At 41.4% G+C, this 21,997-nt stretch overlaps 4 protein-coding genes across 7 annotated transcripts; 3 read left to right on the top strand and 1 right to left on the bottom strand.

Annotated features, from left to right (window-relative positions):
• The first annotated feature begins 4,924 nt into the window (after positions 1-4,924).
• Positions 4,925-9,497, top strand: LOC4349686 (uncharacterized). Of its 3 annotated transcripts, XM_015762062.3 has the most exons (4): positions 4,925-5,172; positions 7,801-7,893; positions 8,296-8,579; positions 8,988-9,497. In XM_015762062.3, the coding sequence occupies exons 2-4, from the start codon at positions 7,811-7,813 to the stop codon at positions 9,065-9,067; spliced, it is 447 nt and encodes a 148-aa protein (XP_015617548.1). In that variant the 5' UTR covers positions 4,925-5,172; positions 7,801-7,810; the 3' UTR covers positions 9,068-9,497. The 3 variants fall into 3 exon arrangements, with proteins under 3 accessions (XP_015617548.1, XP_015617549.1, XP_015617550.1); XM_015762063.3 differs by lacking the exon at positions 7,801-7,893; XM_015762064.3 differs by lacking the exon at positions 7,801-7,893 and having other exon boundaries at positions 4,925-5,183.
• Positions 9,498-10,066: 569 nt separating this feature from the next.
• On the top strand, positions 10,067-10,762 carry LOC136351170 (uncharacterized). Its single transcript, XM_066305742.1, has one exon. The coding sequence runs from the start codon at positions 10,105-10,107 to the stop codon at positions 10,660-10,662; it is 558 nt and encodes a 185-aa protein (XP_066161839.1). The 5' UTR covers positions 10,067-10,104; the 3' UTR covers positions 10,663-10,762.
• A 2,102-nt stretch (positions 10,763-12,864) lies between these two features.
• LOC4349685 (uncharacterized) lies at positions 12,865-13,988 on the top strand. The gene has a single exon (XM_066305803.1). It carries the CDS (start codon positions 13,081-13,083, stop codon positions 13,576-13,578), a length of 498 nt encoding a protein of 165 aa, XP_066161900.1. The 5' UTR covers positions 12,865-13,080; the 3' UTR covers positions 13,579-13,988.
• Positions 13,989-14,947: 959 nt separating this feature from the next.
• On the bottom strand, positions 14,948-20,317 carry LOC9268316 (alpha-L-arabinofuranosidase 1). Of its 2 annotated transcripts, none has more exons than XM_066305801.1 (15): positions 19,836-20,317; positions 19,535-19,725; positions 19,061-19,182; positions 18,784-18,931; positions 18,570-18,670; positions 18,339-18,408; positions 18,118-18,263; positions 17,831-18,017; positions 17,515-17,665; positions 17,030-17,148; positions 16,801-16,913; positions 16,210-16,266; positions 15,928-16,120; positions 15,579-15,722; positions 14,948-15,195 (listed from the first exon to the last, which is right to left on the bottom strand). In XM_066305801.1, exons 7-15 carry the CDS (start codon positions 18,228-18,230, stop codon positions 15,097-15,099), a joined length of 1,176 nt encoding a protein of 391 aa, XP_066161898.1. In that variant the 5' UTR covers positions 18,231-18,263; positions 18,339-18,408; positions 18,570-18,670; positions 18,784-18,931; positions 19,061-19,182; positions 19,535-19,725; positions 19,836-20,317; the 3' UTR covers positions 14,948-15,096. The 2 variants fall into 2 exon arrangements, with proteins under 2 accessions (XP_066161898.1, XP_066161899.1); XM_066305802.1 differs by lacking the exon at positions 18,570-18,670 and having other exon boundaries at positions 17,831-17,883; positions 17,983-18,017.
• Between the last annotated feature and the right edge of the window lie 1,680 nt (positions 20,318-21,997).

Raw genomic sequence — 21,997 nt, 5'->3', positions numbered from 1 at the left:
CAGAGGCGCGGCAAGCGCCGCGACGGCTTAGTGGGAGGTCACACCAGGTCGGAGAATAATTCTCCAAACCCCCTCCCCAAGTTGGGTTCACACAATCAAACCATTGGATTGAGAATGTGCGACGATGTGAGGGAAAGAAGGGTCGGAGGCGTCACGAATGTTTTTTTTTCACACGTAACACAACACTAAAAATCTGTCGTTGTCACACGTAACAAATATATTTCTCTGTCTTCTCTTTTTTATGTAAGTAAAATCATATTATTAATAACTTAGAGAACATGCTATTAATTGTTATTATACATGCCTTAGCCATATTTGGTCAGAGATTTACGGGGAATCAATAATTGACTCTACGGATCTACTCTATCTAATCATTAACTAGAGACACGATCTATTCGTTTTTAACACCATGCAAAACATGTCCATATATAGTTCACACGCAAGGCCACAAAGGTATTCATCCAAAAAAACTATTCGACATCATCTTGCAGATCGATCGAGGTTTCACAATGGTCTCCTCCCATGGCGTCATCAATCCCTCTTCCTCTTCGCCATTGTCCTCGTCGCGGCGTCTCAAGTTCAACTCGCCATCAACACTGACCCTTTCATGTCCGGCGCATGCAAGACCGTTGCTGGCAGCAACGGTGGCGTCATCAGTGTCACGTTCTGCATGGACGCGCTCGGTTCCGACAGCCGGAGCCTCAACGCCAACCACTACAGTGACCTCGCCATCGTCGCCATCGACCTCCTGACATCCAACGCGACGAGCGCCAATGCCAAGATAGACAGCATCCTCAAGGATGATGGCGGCGGCATGAAACCCGACGATGCCACAACAGTGAGCCTCCAGATGTGCCAGGCGGCATACGCAGGCGTGTGTAGGATCAAGCAGGCCGACTAGAGGGGGGTGAATAGACGGTTTTAAAACTTAATGGCACTTAAACAAAACTAACCTAAGTTGCTAGACAAGGTGAGGTGCAAGGTTAACTAAGCAACTAAGTTAAGTTTTGCAAACCTAACTGATATGGGCTCAAATATGTCTCTATGAATGTAAATAGCACAAATATAAATGCAGCAAATAAATGAGACAAGAGACAAGGAATTTTTCACCGAGGTTCGGAAACTCGCCGGTTTCCTAATCCCCGTTGAGGCGAGCCCAACTCCACCGCTCAACCACGAAGCCACCGCACGCCCCCTTCGTCAAGGGGTGGGCAAGGCGGGAGCCGGCCCACAGAGAGGACTACCCAAGCCTCGATCACTCGGGGTAGTTCTTCCTTCACTCCGAAGGTGGTGAACTCCAAACCACTCACAAACGGTGCCGGGCCTCCTCCACAATCTCCTCGGAGAGGTCACCGGGCAACACCTCCACAAGACGTCTAGGAGGCGGCAACCTCCAAGAGTAACAAGTCTAGGATGCTTGCCGAGTATGATCAAGTGCCACACTAGCTATAACAATGAAGCAACGCACTTGGATTGGCTTAACTCACTCTCTAACACCTCACTAGATAAACTAAGTGCACAAGGGTGTGAGAGCTCTTGCAAGGGTTCAAGATAATGCAATGGAGTGCCAAAACCTTACCCTTGCTGCTGAGGAGTGGGTATATATACCCCCAACCACCAAAACTAGCCGTTGGAACCGAAATCCCCAACTTTGTGCTCTGCCGGTCAGACCGCCGTTGTGAGGCCGGTCAGACCGGACTACTTTGTAACGGCTAGAAAACTAGCCGTTACAGGGCAATCATTGAGCCCACTCAACCTGGCCGGTCTAACTGCAGTGTAGTGGCCGGTCAGACCGTCCACGGCTCGGTCAGACCGCCGTCGGCTCGGTCTGACCGGTTGCGGCTCTGGCGGCTCTGTATCGCCACCAAAAACCAGACCAGTGCAACAGACCAGTGGAGCCGGTTAGACCGGCCTTACCACGCCGGTCAGACCGGCTAACAGACCCGGTCAGACCGGCCTAAGGCCCACGGTCAGACCGCAGGTCACTTTTCAGCTCAACCAACCGTTAGTAAAACGGCGATATCTCTTGACTCGGGTCTCGGAATTTGGCGTTCTTGGACTCTATGGAAAGCTTATTCAAAGGGCCATCCAACCCATGAAAAATCCATCCAAGAAACACAACTTAAGTCAAGGATAAAGGGCTCACACTCCAAAGGATATCCACCGGACATACCCACAAGATGTCACTCACTCCTATTGGACATGCCCACTTCTCTCTTGGTTTAGGACTTGAGAAAACTCATCACACTTGGTTAGACAAGCCCACAAAATGCACCTACATGCATATGAACTAATATAGCACAAGATCATCCACAAGCTCGCTTCATAGACCCCTCTTGATAGTACGGCGCCTATCTAGCAAATCTAGTCTACACCAAACACCAAGACCGGGAAAAGACTAAGAAAACATTCTTAGCTACATTATACCTTTGCCTTGCGCCATCCATCTTGGGGTCAAGCTTGAGCCGAGATCAACACTTGTGACCATTCGGTTGAACCATGTTTATGCCGAGGTCTTGTCCATCCTTTGTCAAGACTTTATTCTCATCAAAAGCTTGACTTCATTCTTGCCAACATGACGATGTCCTTGACTTGGTGACCACTAACCCATGGTGTCATTCATTAGCCTCATCGTAGTGGGACCTATTCCTTTTCACACCTCAAAGGAGAACATTAGTCTCAACAAATCGGTTGTCATCCTTCACTTGATGACCAACCGGTTGCATATGAAAGATATGGATATGTTTGTTGAGTATTCATTAACATCACAAGTGTCATATACTCGTATGCAAGCTCAAGTGCAAAGATCCAATATAAATAATAGGTGAACAACATGGATCTAGAACATGCACAATAAATGTATAGGATTTGCTCCCCCTAAATATATGCATACAAATAAATATACAAGAGATGCAAGTGTATGCATAATTAGAGAATGACCAATGGGGGTTTATCCTATACATATAGAGAAGGCATATGTAGTAATGATGTAGACCAACATAAAACATATACCTTCATGATCTCCATGTTCTCAATGTAAATGAGACTAAATAAGATAACATTCGAGTAAATATTAGTCTCACACTTATATATCAATAACATGGAAATCATATATATGAACCTATCAAAAAGTAGGAGATAAGAAGTGGTACATATCGTTTTATCTCCATGCATTTCATCCTAGTCATGATTAAGGTCCATCAAAAAAGAATGCATGTCTTCCACATCTCATTATCGGGAAATAACCTAGTAGACAACTTATGCAAAAGAGAGGTTAATCCCATAAACATCGGTTTATCATCTATCACTAAAGTAACAATTACACAAATTGTTTAATCCAAGATCTTTCAATCTTTTCTCTCTTTGGTGATGAGATAAAAAATGATTTCAAATCAAGATAGAAATCTTATAATAAACAAAATATAGGATAAGCTCTCCCTCAAGATGTGCATACATATGGATATGAAGGAACGCATATGCACATAATCAATAAAGATCAAATAGGAAGCTAACACAATATTTTGGATCCACAAGAGAGACCAAGTTAGAATATGTGAAGTTTAATACATACCTCTCATCATTTTTACTTCCATATCCAAATGAGACTAGTCAAAGAAAGGCTCATAAAAACATAAGTCTCATATAATTAGATTTGTCATTAATCACCGAAACCAAATTAAGGCACTTGAACTTACAATCTCCCCCTTTTTGGTGATTGATGACAAATCCATTAACAATAACCACATTTGGATATGAAGGATATAAACCAACATTATATTGAAGCTTGACAATTGATTTATATCCATACATGTCAATGAGTAAATAGAAGTGAAATATATGCCAATGACATGCTTATGCATATGATGCATATGAAGGATATAAACGTTAGTCTCATACTGTCATATGAAGTGGAAGTTAAGGGGAAGCACACATGAATTGTGTCCAATCCAATAACCAGATCTCAACTACTTTAAAATAAGTCAGAATTGAAGTAAGAGTAAACAAATAAGCTACTACCTCCGTTCCAAAATATAACAACTTTTGTCTATAAATCTGGACACACAACTAAAAATGTTTATATTTTAGAACGGAGGGAGTACTATTTTTGTTCGTTTTAATTTTTTTTCTAAGTCAAATGATCAAGTTTATAAAAAATATAATAATATTTAGTACATAAAATAGATGTATTATCAGTTTAATGAAACTAATTAAATATTACGAATATTGCTAGTTATTTTTATAAAGTTGATCAAACTTATTTAAGTTTCGCTAAAAGAAAAAGTCCAAAATGGAAGTAATAAACACTAGTGTTGGACGAAATTACAAGCAGGATGCCAGCGTTCCCCATCCGCACCGGGCTCAGGCCGAGTCGCGCATCCCCTCGGCTTCTCTCGCGACGACAGAAAGGAGGCGCCTGACTCAGTCCTCTCTCGGCTAGGGCGCCGCGCGGAGGTTTGGGCTGCGCACGGCGGTGACGGAGGCGCACAACGGCGGCGGCATAGGAGATCTGGTGCAAGGTATCCATAAACTCAAAGGCTAAAATCCTGGACTTTCTCCCTCAAATCTGGTTTATTTCTTGGGGGATTCATTGCTTGGTTGCCAGTTAAATTTTCACCGTCTGTATGTCTATTATTACTTGATTATTAGTCAGTATACTTCAACCATATTCTCAATATACTTGTCAACTTAGGATGTGTTTGGTTTTCCGGACCGCACCTAGCTCACACCTAGTCAGCAGGGTTGTGTTCGTTTAGATGCCTGCACTTGGCTCAGAGCCAGGTTCGATGGATGCAAAAAGGCCCGCGGAGCCAGGCTGAGTTGCGGCCTGGCTCGCCTCATGCCGCGAGGCTGCATCCACGCGTGCACCGCTTGCACCCGCGCGTGCAGAACCCATGGATAGGGTCACCACCATCCCTCCTCATTTGTTCCAAACCAGTGGAAAGCTAGGGTTTCGCCGACTCGCGAGTGGAGGGCGCTGCTCGTCGCGCCGTCCTCGCCGGCGGGAGGGCCGGTCGTCCGTCAGCATCCTCTCTTCCGTTGATCATCCTCCCTCTCTTTCGCTAGCCGCCATCGCTCTCTTCCACTGGTTCGCTCTCTCCGTCAAGCCGTTTGGTTTCGCCGGCTCTCTGCTACGCCCCTCTCTTTCGTCGACTCTCTCCGTTGAGCTCTCTGGTAAGGGCTAGGTTGGGCATCTCCTTCCTTTTCTCACCTCCTCCAGTTTTCTTCTCCTCTCTTCCTTTGATTTCAGCCGATTTGTTTGGATTAGACCGTGTCCCCTTCATAAATATGCTAGATCTACTAAAAGCTGATATCTTTCTTAGTTGATTTCGATGGAATGAAATGTCTAGTGGCTTGCTTTTTTGTTCTAAGATGGCCAATGATGACTAATGTTGCTGATTTGTGATGCTTATGAATAGATTTTTCCTACACTTATTCCTATTTCCTGTTGATTTGTGTTATGCCATTGTATCTTTGCCTACAAATAGAAGTTACTGATAAGGCAAGAAATAGTGCGTTCTTTTAAATTGATACTGACAGATACACACTTGATTAATAGTGCTTATTTGTGATGCATAAGAACAGATATGCCTGCACTTGACCTTATTCGATAAGGTCAGGCCACCAAACATGCCCTTTCTAAGTTTCTGTCTTTCTGTGATCTTTCTCAGTATTTTATACTTCAGATGATCTTAGCAGAACTGAGGCCACCTCTACACTTGAATTGAGCAGAATTTATAAGAGTACATGAACAGATTTTTCTACACTTGTTCTTTTTTCTTGCTGTTAGGCTGGGAAAGATGGCCAATGATGATATATGCTGCTGTTTGTGATGCATGTGAATAAATTTTTGCTCTACACTTGTTCTCATTTTCTTGTGGTTTTTTTTCCTACATTTGGTCTTATTTTCCTTTTCCTTATACCTTTTCTTTTGCTACATTTGATAGATACTGGTAAGAACAGATACCAATGATAGTAGCTAATTCACATTCTTCATATATCTGAGGCCATTGTTCTGCATTTATTTACCTGCTGGAAATGAGGCTCAATGATGTCAAATTTCTGCACATTTGCTACATTTTCGAGTTATTGATGTCAGGCAAATACTATCAAGTTCCTTGTTCATGTTTTGATATCAACAGATGTACTCATTTTTTTTTGGTAACCACACTTGATTTTGACATGATCAAGTTTTTATATGAAACCGATACACTCTGCACTTGCTCTTTTGGTAAAGATAATACTACTATTAAGTGTTGATGTTCTTGCGACCTGATCTCTGCAACTCTGATCCTGTACTGTTTCAAAGGTACAGGTTATCCTGTTTACTTTTACTATGTTTCAGGAAAATGTGATAATGGAAAAACTTGTGAGATCAAGTGTAGATATACTAAGGTTGATGAGTTTGAAGCAATCTGTACAAAAGCTTGCAGGCAGAACATAGCTGAAACAGATGGTTTAGTTTTGTATGCGGTTACAGATTTGTTTATCAAATTGGTTACTTGTAAAAAACTTGCCATGAGCACGTATATTTGTATGTTTGTTTTGAATTGTCAAATGTACCAGTGTCGTCAATAAAATTATGTAGTTGATTTTTGCTAGAATAATCACTCTTGCGTGTTCATCCAGGCCATTTCGTTACATTTGTTAAAAAAAAAATTATCATCAGTGCTGCTCATTGGTTTTAAAAAATGACATCAGTAAAACATACATGCACAGTACATCGATTCTCTAAGACAAAAATGAGCTTAGGAATATTAGTAGGTGTGCACACACCCAGAGTAACATAATTTAATCTATAACCTCTACGACGGATTAAACTTATCACACATAAATAGATTAGGGACTTGGAAAAAATCTTGTTTCACAAACTTTATGGGGGTAACCTCACCACCCACAAGAATAGGTATTTTACACACAATATGTATCTATCCAACCAAACAACATCTCCTGCATGCTACCATTCCATCCGCCCCTTGCTGCAACCAACCAAACAACATCTCATCATATCCAGGTTCATCTCATCCAAGCAACCAAATGCCTGCATGTGTATCCCCTAAACCAGGCTCAGCTTAGCCTGGATGAGGGAGATGAGCCAGGCTAGAGGGATACGAGCAACCAAACACACCCTTAGATTTCTTGAAAGATTTGGTCAGCAAAATTTAGTACTAACTTAGATTGGATACTTGTATTATCGATCTGTAGTTATAGTTTACATGAGATGCACATCACATCAGAAATGTTTTCATGACACCTTCCGTTCCAACTGCCTGTATGTTTCACATTTGCTCTCGAGAAACTAGTCCCTTTGTATCACTGCTATTAGTTATGTTGTTCTTTTCTGTATGGTTCACTATGGCTGTGTGGATGTTGTTCTTTTCTGTACATATAAATGTCAACTTGTAGACTCTGTTCAGAATCAATCATCTCAATTTTCAACCTATGATGTATGTTGGTATTGAAAAAGGATTGGTGTGAGTGAGTGGATGACAGGCATGGCTCAAAATGTGTCTTTGAAGGGTGTTAAAATGCCCATAGATTCTGCTGATTGGAATGACTACAACACTAGAGTTGTCTGTGAGATTTTTGGCTATCTTGCAGCAACTTGAAAGTATCAATCTTTTGGAGTACCAATTTTGAATTACTTTTAGAACCTTACATACTTACCATGTTGAAATTATTAAGGAAAAGGAACGATTAATAATCACCATGTTAAAATTATTAGATGTGTCTTGTTTAGTCCATATTTTCAGGTTGTTATCCTGTAGAATAGAGTGCTCATTTTAGCCTTAGTTCGTGCAGATGATTGTAGATGATCAAAGCTTTAATATGCATCTTGATGCATAAGGTTTTATTTTATATGTGCAACAACCTAGAGAAACTCAAATCTGTCTGGTATGCCATCTTGTTCTTGTCTTTGATTCTGTTCTTTGAGTTCATTTCAAATTATGTATCGCATTACAGAAAATTTTATCTTATATTTTTCTAATCATTCTATAAAAACTAATAGTTCTTCTCTGAGAATGATTCACATGAAATTTGTGATGTCCATGTCACATGCAGTCCATTAAGGCCCTTGGCATGGCACATGCGACGACAACCACAACCTTAGTTTTGTTTGTCATATCATCTCTGTTACTGTTTGGTGCACCTTTTTTTTCAAACCTTGTAATTTTGGATTATCATTAACAGCAACAGTGTATTTTAATTTTTCTTTGTCAGTTGAACTCTTAGATCTTACTGTGTATTACCATGCCATTTTCTACCTGTATTTTACAGTATGTGTTTCAAATGCAGGCACTGCACTATGGCGTCTAGACGCAATGTTGGGGGGTATGCTCCTCTTCCTACAGAGGACAGGGATGACAGCAACCTTACTGATGATGTAGACCTTCGGTTCACTTACACCCCAAAATCCCTCAGAAAAATCCCGTGGAAATCAATTGCCCTGGCACTATTCCTCCTCCTCCTAGGATGTTCTCTTCTCTTCCTGTCATATTTTATATTCACAGGTCACATGGAGGGGGATAACTCTCAGGCATATGGTCTCTTGTTCCTGGGCATCCTTGCCTTCCTTCCTGGTATGTTAATGTACACTGGTTTACCTTACATTTTCACGTAACGTTATCATGGAATTTTTTTCATCTTCTCAATGAAATTTTTCCCCCAATTATTTATTGATCATTTGCCATGACTTCCTTCAAAAGTATTTATTTTAGTGTAGTTTGATGGAAATATTGCTACATTTTTCTATAAACTTGGTCAAATTTGAAGAAGTTTGACTTAGGACAAACCCAAAACACCTTATAATGTGGAATGGAGGGAGTGCCATACTGGAAACAGAATGGTCATACTCTTTGGATATGAAATCTATTTAAGTGTGCATCAGTGTAAAATTATGTCCTTTGTTATTGTTGTAGATAGTAGACAGCTCTACTATTGTATCCATTTAGCGAGATGGATTATATTGTTCTGACATTGTTTTGTAGGTTTTTATGAGACTCGAGTTGCTTACTATTCCTCGAGAGGGGCACCAGGATACACCTTTGCATCTATTCCAGATTATTAACCTTCCATTGTCTCACCAAGGGACAGTGACGATAGAACATGGACAAAAACTTGAATCTTCAATCAGGATGCAGGAATCAAATGAGCTCTTATTTTATTACCACTAAACTGTTAACATCTAAATGAAGTCAGCTGCTGACTGCTGTGTTCACCTGATGGCATTGCTCACCAGGTGTCACTTATCTGTGCTTTGCAGACAAAGTAAACTCGTGGTCATACTCGTCTGTTGCTACATACTCCAGATGTAGATGGCTGTTTGTCACCAGGAGTAGATGGCTGTTTTAAAGTTACCGCATATTTTTGTTCCACAATTCCATTGTATTTTGTGTTGATGTCATTAAGGTTTTATTTTGGCTGCAGAAATAGTATAACCATACTTTCATCTATATATTCAAGTTCTTATAGCAGCTGATGGCAATGTGTTTTTTGTACTGCTTTTCTCCATCATGATATTTGTACGGATAAATTCCTTCTGTGCTACTGAAAGTAAATCTATTCCGACAGCTCGGCTCCTCGGTGGATTCTAATGTGATCGATTTATACATTTGAATAGAGGTCAGGGGCTACTGTTATTGTCCTAAATATGGGATACTCTATACTTGTGTACTAAACTTGGTTGGGCCCACCATCAAATAATTGTTCTAAAAATGTTCATGACTATTCGTGTATTTATTTTTTATAAAACGAGGAACATCATGAAAACATCCATATGATGGCATATATACGGGGCAAAACTTTGTAACAGCATCTTTTTCATAGACCATAAACTCTGAAAAGGAATCTCTTTTTTTTCATCTAATTAAAAAAACCATAAATTCCCTCATGGCAATAAAGGACGATGCATCATTTAATGGGGAGAGAAATTAACGGAAAATCAATAATCGATTCTACAAATCCACGATATAATCATTGATTCGAGACGATCGATCAGGTCATTAAATGCCATGCAAAATTTTGTGCTTATATAATTGACACGCAATGGCGTCAAGAAAACCATCTGTTTCAACATTATCTTACAGACTTGCAGAGGTTTCCACAATGGCCTCCTCCAACAATGGCGTCAGCGCTCTCTTCCTCTTGGCTGTTCTCCTAATTGCTGCGTCTCAACTCGCCGCCGGCATCAACTCGGCCGTGTACGGTGCGTGCAAGACCATCGCCGGCGGCAGCGGGCTCATCGGCGTCACGTTCTGCATCGACGCGCTCAGCTCCGACAACCGGAGCAGCAACGTCGGCAGCTACAAGGAGTTCGCGGTGATCGCCGTCGACCTCCTCACGGCCAACGCGACGAGCACCAAGTCCGAGATAGACGCCATGCTCCGGAGCAGCGGCGGCGGCGGCGACGCCACGACGCGGTGCCTCAAGTCATGCCAGGCGGTGTACGGCGGGATACTGCAAGTTCAGGCCGCCGTCGGCGCCGCCGTGAAGGGCGGCAGGTTCCAGGAGGCGATTTCATCGCTGGAGAAATCGGCGAGCGCGGTGAAGGAGTGCCGGGACGGGTTCGGCAAGAGCAATGTGACGTCGCCGCTCTCTGTGGAGAACGACGACACCTTCCAGCTTGCGGAGCTCATCGTTTTGCTCATCCGTGACGAACCATGATAGAGATGATGTTTATACGTAGTCGTTTTTTACTCAAAGCATATTTAGCCATTTGTTATTTATCTCATTTTCAAATAAACAACGATCAGGGGATGGGTTTTGCAATTCAGAGAGAATGAACATGCGCACAATGCAGATTTGGCTGGGTTTGGGAGGAGGGGTTGGGGCACGCAAAACGAAGCTCGTATTATTGTATGATTAATTAAGTATTAACTTTTTTTAAATGAATTATATGATTTTTTTAAATAACTTTCATATAGAAAGTTTTTACATAAATCATTACATTTAGCAGTTTGAAAAGCGTGTGCGTGGAAAACGAGAGAGGTGGGTTGGGAAAATGAAGGGTAGAACACAGCCTATTTTTCTTCAGAACATTTTTACAAGAAGCCCTTTTAAAAAACATTCCAAAAATAAGCCCTGTCGTGCAACGCAAACGGCACGACGCGTGTGACATGAGCGGAGAAGAGGAGCGGGCTGGCGCGGCGCATGTGTGGTCGAGTGAGCAGACGTGTGAGCAGATGTGTGTGAGAGAGCGTGCCAGTCGTGGGGACGTACGTAGCGGGCGGGTGGGTCCATGTCCGCGTGGAGGCGTGGAGTCGTGGAGAGAGCGTCTGTATGTACAATGCTGCTCACTGATATGTAGGCCCAATAGATCCTTGAGCCCACATGTCAGTGTGTATTTAGGGTTTACTAAACCGTTAGGGTGGGTTATTGTCACCCCACGTTTTAACGGTTACCGTGATAACCACACAGTTACCGCAAGGTATACTAGAGTTTCAAAAGCTGAGAATGTTACCGTACGTGATAATCACGATAACCGTACGTTTTTTTTATTTTAAACCCTGGTATTACTGCAGAGGATCTCAATTAGGAGGCATGTGGGTGTTTTTTTTTGGGGGGGATTGCTTTTAAACTCTAAGAGGATATGTCTCTCTCTAGCATGTTGTCTAAATTATTATGAAAAATTTTAAAACAAATTGACACGATAAATCAATATATGTTATACCATTTCATAAATATATAAATTAAAATTTGGCATCTATAAGTTGAGAGAGGGGGTTATCTTAAAAAATGAAGAGAGTGGACTATGGCAACGATGATGTCTGGTGATGCGTGATGGCAATGAACAGCGGAGCGAGCTCCTTTGACGTAAAGTCCGAGGGACGTGGGTCCCTGATGATAGGCGAGGCCCACTTTCATAGGCCCACACGTCAATAGCCATGTCCCTCTGACTTTACGTGAAGCCTCGTCCGTGAACAGCGGGATGGACGGAGTGGCATATAATGGAAGAACTCGCATTCTCGATGATAAATTCCCCAAGGCATATAAATTAGGAGAAAACAGACGATATGCCACTCTCTAAGATGGGTTCGGATAAAATGCCACTCAATATAATGCACCAGATAAAATGCCACTCAATACATTGTTTACCGGATGAAATGCCACTTTGGAGACTTTTATGCCCAAAATGTCCGTGTAGCACAGGATGACTCGCCAGGCGGCGGTGGCGGTGGCGGCGACGGACCGCGGGGACGACAGGGGGAGGAGGACAGGGTGGCGAGGACGACAGGGCGGAGGAAGAGGCCACGCTGATGGAGCCTTAGACGGACCTGTCGACGGCTGTCGTCCCCGTCGCCGCCCGACCACTGCTGCTTGCGACGCCGTCCTCCTCCCGCATCGCCTCTTCCTCCTCCTCCCCCACGTCGCCTCCTCGTCCTCCCCCGGTGGCGAGTGCGCGTGGGTGCCACTGCCGCCGCCGTCCTCCTTCCCCACATCAGCGCCCTCGCCCTATGGAGCCGGCGCTGTCCTCCCCTCGATGGCCCCTCCCCGATGGAGCCGGCGCTGTCCTTCCCCCTTCAGCGGGGCCCTCCTCCTCCCCTTCTTGCTGCCCACCCCCGCGCGCTCGCTGCCCACCGGCGACGAGCACGGCCGCCGTCGTTTCTCTCTCCCTTTCTCTCTCTCCACGGTGAGGGCATTTTGGTCTCAAAACTGCTCAAAGTGGTAAAGTATACTGAGTGGCATTTTATCCTTTGCAATCTAATGGGTGACATTTTTTCCTTTGCAATATTGTGGAGTGACATTTTATATTAGGCAGTAAATTTCGAAAGGATTGTAAATTTGGATGGTACATAATTAATTTTTTCGTTTTGATGGCAAAATCAATAGAATGAAATTTACGCATGTATCAATTCGCGGCAGGCAGTCATAATTGGAGGGAGAAATTAACTGGGAAGAATATATCAATAATTGATTCTACATATCCACATAATCACTAATTAACTGGGAATTTAAAGCCATGCAAAATTTGTGCATATATAACTCACCCGCAAGGGAGTTCAGAAAACCATCCAATTCAACAAATCATCTTACATAGGTTGATCGAAGATCAAATCCACCAGTATACGTAGGAAACTGAAAATGTCCTCCATTAATGGCGTCAGTATCCTCTTCCTCCTCGCCGTCCTCCTTCCGGCGTCTCAGCTCGCCGCCGGCATCGACTCGGCCCTGTACGGTGCATGCAAGACCGTCGCCGGCAACAGCGGGGTGGTCAGCGTCACGTTCTGCATCTACGCACTCAGCTCCGACAACCGGAGCCACGACGCCGCCGGCTTCAAGGACTACGCCGTCGTCACCGTCGACCTCATCACGGCCAACGCGACGAGCACCAAGTCCAAGATAGACGGCATCCTCCAGAACGGCGGCGGCGGCGGCGCCGGCGACGCCAAGAGGCGGTGCCTCCAGTCGTGCCAGGCGGCGTACGCCGGCGTGCTGCGAGCTCAGCCTGGCATCGTCGCCGACGTGCAGGGCGGCCGGTTGCCGGAGGCGATTTCAGCGCTGGAGAAGTCGGCCAGCGGTGCAGGAATGCGAGAATGGTTTCGGCAAGAGCAACGTGACGTCACCGGTCACCGCGGATGACGACGACTCCTTCGGCCTTGCCAAGCCTGCCGCTGAGTTTCTTCGTTGGGAATTGAAATCCTGAAAGAGAGATCGATTATCTAATCTGTTTTTTCTCAACATAATTAGCTATTTATTTCCCTCTATGGCCATATCTCCTTCTCAAATAAACAAAGATAAAGGGAGGTTGAAATGGATTTGCAATTTAGAGAAAATTAGCATGCACGCAAGTGGAGTATCTTAAACATGTTTTTTTTATTTTACATGCTGCTAATGGTATTTATGTATTCCCTAATTTATCTTCTCTAATGTTTCCACAATTAGAAGACATATGGATCCTACAGGCCTACTCCTAGTATGCCTAGAATAGGAGACATAGTAGGCCTATGCCTAGAATAGGAGACATAGTAATTTACTTTTGACTACTGTCTCGGTTCCTTTTCGCGCTCGATTTTTCAGCATATCCGGATCTATCGTGCTTGACACTGTATTTCTGATTTTTTTTACCGTGATTGATTAGTAAGTTTAATTAAACTTTTTAACAGAAGGTTTAATTTTAAATTGAAAATTTTGAGTAAATTTTAATTCAAATTTAAAAACTTTTAACTCATGAAAACTGTAAAGTCAAATTTTAAGAAACTTCACGAATTTTGAAAACTTTCAAGTCAAATATTGAAAGCTATTAACTCGAATTTTTAAAAAATTTTAACTCAAATTTGAAAAATTTTAACTCGAGTTTGAAAACTTTCAACTCGAATATTAAAAACTTTCAACTCAAATTTTGAAAACTTTCAACTCAAATTTTGAAAACTTTCAAACCAAATTTAAAACTTTCAATTAAAAATTTTCAACTCAAATTTTAAAAACTTTCAGCTACAAATTTAAAATTTTAACTAAATTATTTATGTATTTCTTTAACATAATGGTATAAGCACTGTCATCAGAGATGAGCACTACAGTGAGAAAGTTTATTAACGAATAGGAGCAAACTCAAGGTCATTGATATGCTTTAGAAGAGAGTCGAGGTGCTCCAAAGTGAAACAACAGCAAGATTATATAGTCCAAAATGAAGACATTGGTTTAAGGGTGGTCCAAAGCGAAACATCCTAATAAAAGGTGGTCTAAAGTGAAATTACTCAACAACAAATTAAACTCTAAATAGTTTACGTATATTCATAGTTAAATTTGTTTGTTTTTGTTACAACTTATGGAAGCCAAATTATAACTTGTAGTTTGTGGAGTGATATATTACATGTTAAACCATATTGTCAAATTTTTTTTGAAACATTTTTATAACCATTTAGTTGACATGCAATAAACGAGTGGATGTCTACACGGGTGATTACAATCCCTCTCTGTTCTGCCAGGCTTGCTGATTCTGTCAGCAAAATTAAAAAAGAGGTGGTTCATACTAAAATCAAATTTGTTGTACATACTAAAGTTCAAATAAAGCCCTCACTATAAAAAAAAAAGAAGTTGCATAAATATTAAGACATTACATCATTCCCAGTCCCAATATACCACCCTGCAACTTGTGTTCTAAAACATAGCCAGATCAAATGAGGTCAATGAGAATGGAAGGAGTAAGAACTGCATCTCTTGCCCAGCATTGGGTAACTCCCTTGTAACTGGCACAACCTGCAACAATCTAGTATGTTAGACAAACTCGCGATGCCTGATAATTTCTTGTGTTCCACTGAAATTAATTCACTGCATACAACTCCTTTAGAAAGATGATGAAATAATTCCAGACACGACCAAATAAACAGGTTCCGTAAAAGCTTACGAAGAAAACTAAAAGGAAGAACAGAGAAGATAGATCTACAAAGGGTATATGCTTATGTACCACACACCACTACTTTGAGTACTACAAATAGGAGACATACAGCTCCCACAGTTTTACTTCAAAAATAAGGGCATATGTCCTAACAGACTATAATGTTGTAATGGAAAAGCTGTCCTCTGCTAAATTTCAGTGCATAATTATGAAACAAATAGTGATCAAATAACGACTATCTTACCTTGTTTGGTTCACTAAATGAATTCTCATCCAGTAAGTTGCTGGATGTGAGAACAGTCACAGTTGATTTTGCCGCATTTACACCAGCTTGAAGTCCACTTGAAGATATTGTAAGGTTCACAGCACTTGGCCCAAAGTTTACTATCTGCAGATAGAATCAGTATGTTCTAATATATATGAGCATATTACTCCAGCAGTAGAACAAATAAGACAGATGTTACGCAAGTAACCGGTGCTTCAATCAATTTTATATTGTTGAAACTACATTATTCTAAACACTAAGGCGCTTGTCGATCAATGATTTCAAGCAATGGTATACAAGTTTGGAGAAACTGGAATGGTTGGTTTACCTTTACCCTCAGAAAGATATCCTCATTGTCCTGCCAGGTGATTGCAGATGCTGCCAGTAAATCAAAGTAGCTGGAGCTGATAGTGACTGGATGAATCACAGAACCACTTGATTCACGGAAATATGTTTGCATCCAATAACTAGGAGTTCCATACTGTTGCCAGGAGTTGAAGACAATTGCATCTGGGTTCCAGCTGGTTTTTAGATTTACACATTAATTGTCAAAGAGAGAACAGATGCTAGAATCCTAAACAAAGTAAAGTACTAAACCATGAATACTAACGTGCGATCATTTTCATTCACGAAGAGTGGTGCATAGCTTGCCATCTGAATGACATCGCTGCAAAGAAGCAAGCAAAGTCCAATTCAGTGTAAATATTTGTTTTTTTAATAAAGCTTCCTCTTCCCCGCAAAAAGAAATATTTACAAATTAGAAATTTATACATACTAGTTTTCCTATAATTTCTGAAATAGTTATTTTCCTTCTGTGGTGAAGTAGAAGAATGAGATAATAATTGTAGAGACAAATTAACCATTTGTCTAGGAATCCCTTCAAAGATCTTTTATGTTCATGCATAATCTGGAGACAACATTATATGCATGATTTTATATTTCCTCTGTGTAAACGAGAGGGATTGGCGAAATAAGATGAATAATTATTGTATTAAGCTTCAAGGGCTGTTTATATAGCATGCATGGCTTGGAGGTTAAGAAACTATCTTCGAGATAAGAAAAGCCTCTTAGGGATAAGTCAGTATCGGGATGACAAATACTAAACTTCCAAATACAGAGATATGCCAAATTGCCAATATACTCTAATGCTCTAAACCCAAGATAAAGGAGAGAGTATCCTGAGAGGAACTAAAGGGATCACCTGTTTTTCTCTAAACCAGTGAGGAAAGCAGCTTCTGCCAACGATGCAAGGAGGCTTCCATTGCCAGCATCACCCCCTTTGTCATTATTAACAGCATACTCGCTTACAAATACCTGGAGTGAAACAATAGCATAATCAATGGTTATTTTGACTGTCTGAGAAAACAGTAAGACATAATTTTAAAACAGGGAGAATGATACAACCAAATTAGCTTCGGTTAGTATTTTACATGGAAGTCATACAGATCAGCAGGATGATCAAGTGGCCTAGACGAGCCATCACAGTTCGAAATTATTTGAATGTCAGGATAAGCCTCTCGTATAGCATTGTAGAACTTGGGGTAATTTTCTGTTCAGCATAATTATATGGTTATATGATATCACAGGAAAATTAGGATATTGGTGATAGCAGTAGAGCATTGAAGTGTACTGAAACAACATTAATTATAATTGATAGTCAATTTAGCTTTGTTCACATGCAACTAGTAAAGTGTGTCTGTTTCAAAACATAACAACAGGCTAGACAATTAACCTATTTTCATTTGTTTTTCCTAGAATACTTCCATTATAGTACTCAGAGTCAAAAGAGTTGCAGGTAAATGAAATAGCGCTTTTGTTGCAGATCAATAGAGAACAGAATAATGAATTTTGGTAATTATCACAGCATTGACATGAAGGACCATAAACATACTATTTTGTTTTAGTCAAAATTTACCTTGGTATGTCGGCTTGAATATTTCACAATCTTCATTCCCGAGTGCAACATACTTCAGTGGGAATGGTTCAGGGTGTCCCATCGCGGCTCTAACAGAGCCCCATGTTGATTCTTTACTCCCTCTTGCAAACTCAAGACTGTCTATTGCATCCTGTAGCAAGAAAATCAAAGTATTTCGAAATAATAAACATGGGATGACAATAAATGCAATGCCTTATGTAATATTCACAAGTTATAACTGTTTTCTGTTACATCATGAGAAGCCAATCTTCATCTCAACCATACTTCAAAAAATTGTAGGGTATCGAAAACATACCTTTACAAAAGGTGTAAGCATAGTTCCATTAACTACATCACTGTGACTCATCCCTAAATCACAAGATAAAAACTCCGAGCAGTTCATTGGTATGCGAGGAGAAAAGATTAAAAAAAAAGTAAAACAAGACAAAGTAGATGCAGAATATTTACCAATGTTGAGCACCCGACTGGAGCAGCACCCAAGTCTTCAGCAAGATTTATGAAGACATGAACAGTTCGAAGTAAACAAATGATCAGATATGATGAGACCAAGAGAGAACTCATTTGACATTAATCAATCCATACCTGGAGAAAGTCATAATACCCAAGGCCATCATCGGTCCAGTAGTGCCAAACATCTCCATAGTGCCCAGGTCTCTCTTCCCATGGACCAATAGTTTCCTTCCACCTGAACGCATTTTTTAACCAATTGCCTTCAACAAAGCAACCCCCTGCCAAATGTAATGCCAGCGATTAAATTACAGGGCAACCAAAATTGATTACCAGTTGGAAAACAATCATAATACCAGGAAACCGTAGAAACCGTGGTTTTAAGTCCAAAAGCATGTACATGAGTTCCTGGCGAAAACCATGGCCCTGCATACATGGAAGAAAAATGCCTATCAACAACTCCTGTGAACTAATAGTAAGCATGGCTAGATTAAGGAACAATAAGTTGATCTCACATCTCTACAGGACTACCGATTACAGATAAGTTAATTTTTTTTTTTTGTCAGATAGAAATGAGAACAACTGACCATTTTTATGATGACTTTTTTCGAATATTCTTGAAAAATGTCAAATAGCATACATGATTTGAAGAGGGTGCCCATTGAACCTGGCATGCTTATACTAGTGACTAAATCTTTGGGGTCAGTACATGAATATTATTCTCCATTCTTCATAAGATGATAGCAGATTCCGGATCAAGCTATGATGACAATAGCAATAAGAAGATAAAAGGCAATGCACCTTGTATGTTTCTGAAGGCATGAGTGACACCTGATCAAGCCATATCACTCCCCTTCTCCTAGTTGTCAGTTCAAGTCTTGAAGTTCTGCATGTCCCATGAGCTAGTAACTGCAGCTCTATCTTTGTCCAATTTAACAAATCAGTTTCTCTGAAAAATTTGATGTACAATCCTATGAGTTAGCTAGCGAACAAGAGAGAGAGAGAGAGAGAGAGAGAGAGAGCGAGAAATTGAGAAAGCTTTTTCTTAATCTCAGTGCTAAGGAAAAAAAATATATACCGAACAAAATTTGATGCCAGATTTTGCGATCCATTTGAGCATGTGAGTGAAGCCGTCAACTCCACCGATTCTAATGATCTGATATGCATGACTAGATTATATGTCTTCCTTTCTTCTACATTCTGAAAATTGAAATGATCATAATCACATTAAAATATCAGAAGGTAAAAGTGAAAATGGTTTGACGAAAAGCTATAACACTGATTACACTTTCCAAGCAAGTGATGCACGGCAATAAGATAGAAAACCAGCATTATGCGATCAATGCAAATTGAAAGCAAACAAAAAATAGGTTAGCTTAGTTATCTGTTAGCTTCAGTATTTTGATAAGAATAATAACTTTGCTATAATTACCTTCGGTGGCAGCACCGTATACTTTAAACTATCATCAGAAAAAAGATTCTTTCGATTACAAGATCTATTTTGCATATTCATATGGGAATGAGCTGCTATATGCTGAGAGAGAACTTATACCATGCCCCAGAATCCTGGATTGTATATTCCAACACCACCAGCTGGACAATCGTCACAGACAACCTCTATCCTTACAGCAACCGGATTTTGACTGAAACAGGATGAGCGATCAGTTGTGACGTGCACAGAGGATTCATCTCCAATGATGGACCATGGGTCAATGTTTGATGTGTTGGCTCCAGCTTCAAAACCTAAAGCAAGAAATTAGACAAAAGTTCAGTTAAAGTTAAACTTCAAATATTATTATTTATTTATTTATTTATTGAGGGGGAAAATGTTTTCTTATTCAACATTGCTATACATGAGGTGATTGATTTCTCCCCAAATATTCTTGGCAGTAAGATCACAATTCACAAATCCAACCATCCATGTTGCTTCTTCAACCTCCAGCCTTCTCGCACACAGACACACACCACCCCCAACCAAAACGAGGTCGCCGGTGAATCTCGAGCATCCCTGCGCCGATGAGCCTCCTCCTCCTCCTCCTCCTTTTGGCTTTCCTCCCCGGCGCGACAGAGGGCGAATGGATTAGGGTATTGTGTTGGGGTGGGGCCGTGGAGTGGATCTGGCGGGGTAGGGGGTTTGTGGAGGGAGGAGCAGTTCATCGGGGCTGCGTATTCAGGGAGGGGAGGCCTTGGGCGGTAGGGCGAGGCGGTGGGGTGGCGCCGCCGGTGCGGTGGGTGAGGAGGCGGCGGATCCGGCCGCGAGAGACGCCGGAGATGGTGCAGGTGCAGGTGCAGGTGCGGGGAGGGAGGAGGCAGGAGGGAATCGTTCACAAGAGATGAAAAGAAAGAAGAGAGGAGAGAGAGAGAGAGAGAGAGAGAGAGAGCGTAGCCATGAGCTGGAGGTTGAAGACGATCTATCAACCGTTGGATGGGCATCCAACGGCTGACAGCACTCCACTGCTATCTCCTCCTCTAATTTAAGACTGAATTGTACTTTGTGCGTAAACGTTTCACTTTGCATCACCCTATACACAATTTTTTTTACTTTGGACTAGATAATTTTATCTTTATTACATAATGGACACCCTAACTCTCTTTGTTAGCCATGTCTATCATTTCCTTCGGCAAAGATATAGCATGCATATAAGTATGAAAGTTCATCAGCATGTCGTTAACGATTTGCTCAAAATCATTGAAGTGCTGAAGATGTGGTTTTGAGTAATCCATTATACAACAAAGATAAAGTTATTTAAAATGAAAAAATTGAACATAGGATGATCCAAAAACCAAAATGAAATTTTAAAAATAAAACATGATCCAAATAAAATTAACTCTTTAATTTAATGCTCAACTTCACAAGAGAAGAGCTCTAGAAAAACAAAAAGGAGAAGAGAGACAAATCGTGTCTATGAGCTGGAGGTTGAAGACGATCAATCAGCCTGGATGGGCATCCAACGGCTGATACCACTCCACTGCTCTTCTTTATAATTTAATGGTCAACTTCAGCTCGGAAGCCAAATAAAATAGGAGTAGTATAATGTGGTGTACGTGTACCTCTGTTACTGACGAGTTCAGCCCAAAGGCCACCACTTCCAGCGTGGTTAATCTCCTGCACAAATAATAATAATACAGATTTCGATAAGGAAAAAAGCAAAGCATCCGCAGGAGAATAAATGGAAAAAGAAGAAAGAAATGAAAAGAAACGAGACGTAGCTAGCTAGCTAGTCACCTCGAAGAACAGACCGAACAGAGTGTCCGGCATTCTTCGAGCGACAGAGTAATCGACATGGAGAGACGCCGTCTCCAACGTCTCGGCTTCGCATCTGCTGCCGCCGCCGACGAAGAAAAGAACGAGGAAGACGACGACGACGACAATGGCTTGCCGGGACAGCATGCTCCTCGTCGCCGGCGGCCACACTCTCATCATTCTCTCTGCGACCACAATGATCAATGGATTGGGTACGTTGTTACTTGCGAGAGGGAGGCTTGATTATTCGAGGTTGCTCCATATCTACTGCTGGAAATTGCTCTAGTTAGATAGAGTAAGTCACTTGCTAAAATTGCCAACAAGTTAGTTCATTCACATATATGGGTTCCAGTAAAAATGTACAGCCAGAGCCCATATTTTCTTCATTTTTCCTCTTCTTTATCTGCTCATCTTGATTCATTCCACAGAAATTCCTCTGCCAAGGGAGGCTTGAGTTAGTGTGACATGAACTACACTACTTGAGTTACACGAAACGATCCAAAATGATTATTTGAGGTTGCACGATCTACTGCTGGTAAATGCTTTAGTTAGAGAGAGTCAGTCACTTGCTAAAATTGCCAACAAGTTACTAGTTCACTTCACAAGTTCACATGGGTTCCAGCCAAAATGTACAGCCAGCCCATGCATATTTTCTTCCTTTTTCCTCTTCTTTATCTTCTCATCTTGATTCATTCGACAGAAACATATCGAGGAAGACGAATGAGCACAAGCATTTCTATTGCTAACCCCGTGCACGTTGCAGCTGCACAT

Source organism: Oryza sativa, chromosome 11 (genome assembly GCF_034140825.1).
Source record: "Oryza sativa Japonica Group chromosome 11, ASM3414082v1".
Taxonomy (NCBI): Eukaryota; Viridiplantae; Streptophyta; class Magnoliopsida; order Poales; family Poaceae; genus Oryza; species Oryza sativa.
This window is presented reverse-complemented; position numbering and strand designations above follow the sequence as displayed.

Excerpts from the sequence above, each read along its gene's own strand:
- LOC4349686 (XM_015762062.3), top strand. The coding sequence starts at position 7,811 with ATGATCAAAGCTTTAATATGCATCTTGATGCATAAGGTTTTATTTTAT. Across the intron at positions 7,894-8,295 it reads GAGAAACTCAAATCTGTCTG|GCACTGCACTATGGCGTCTA; the intron begins GTATGCCATCTT and ends TTTCAAATGCAG. Across the intron at positions 8,580-8,987 it reads CATCCTTGCCTTCCTTCCTG|GTTTTTATGAGACTCGAGTT; the intron begins GTATGTTAATGT and ends ATTGTTTTGTAG.
- LOC136351170 (XM_066305742.1), top strand. The coding sequence starts at position 10,105 with ATGGCCTCCTCCAACAATGGCGTCAGCGCTCTCTTCCTCTTGGCTGTT.
- LOC4349685 (XM_066305803.1), top strand. The coding sequence starts at position 13,081 with ATGTCCTCCATTAATGGCGTCAGTATCCTCTTCCTCCTCGCCGTCCTC.
- LOC9268316 (XM_066305801.1), bottom strand. The coding sequence starts at position 18,230 with ATGCGTTCAGGTGGAAGGAAACTATTGGTCCATGGGAAGAGAGACCTG. Across the intron at positions 16,267-16,800 it reads ACTGGTTTAGAGAAAAACAG|CGATGTCATTCAGATGGCAA; the intron begins GTGATCCCTTTA and ends GCTTCTTTGCAG. Across the intron at positions 15,196-15,578 it reads CATTTAGTGAACCAAACAAG|GTTGTGCCAGTTACAAGGGA; the intron begins GTAAGATAGTCG and ends AGATTGTTGCAG.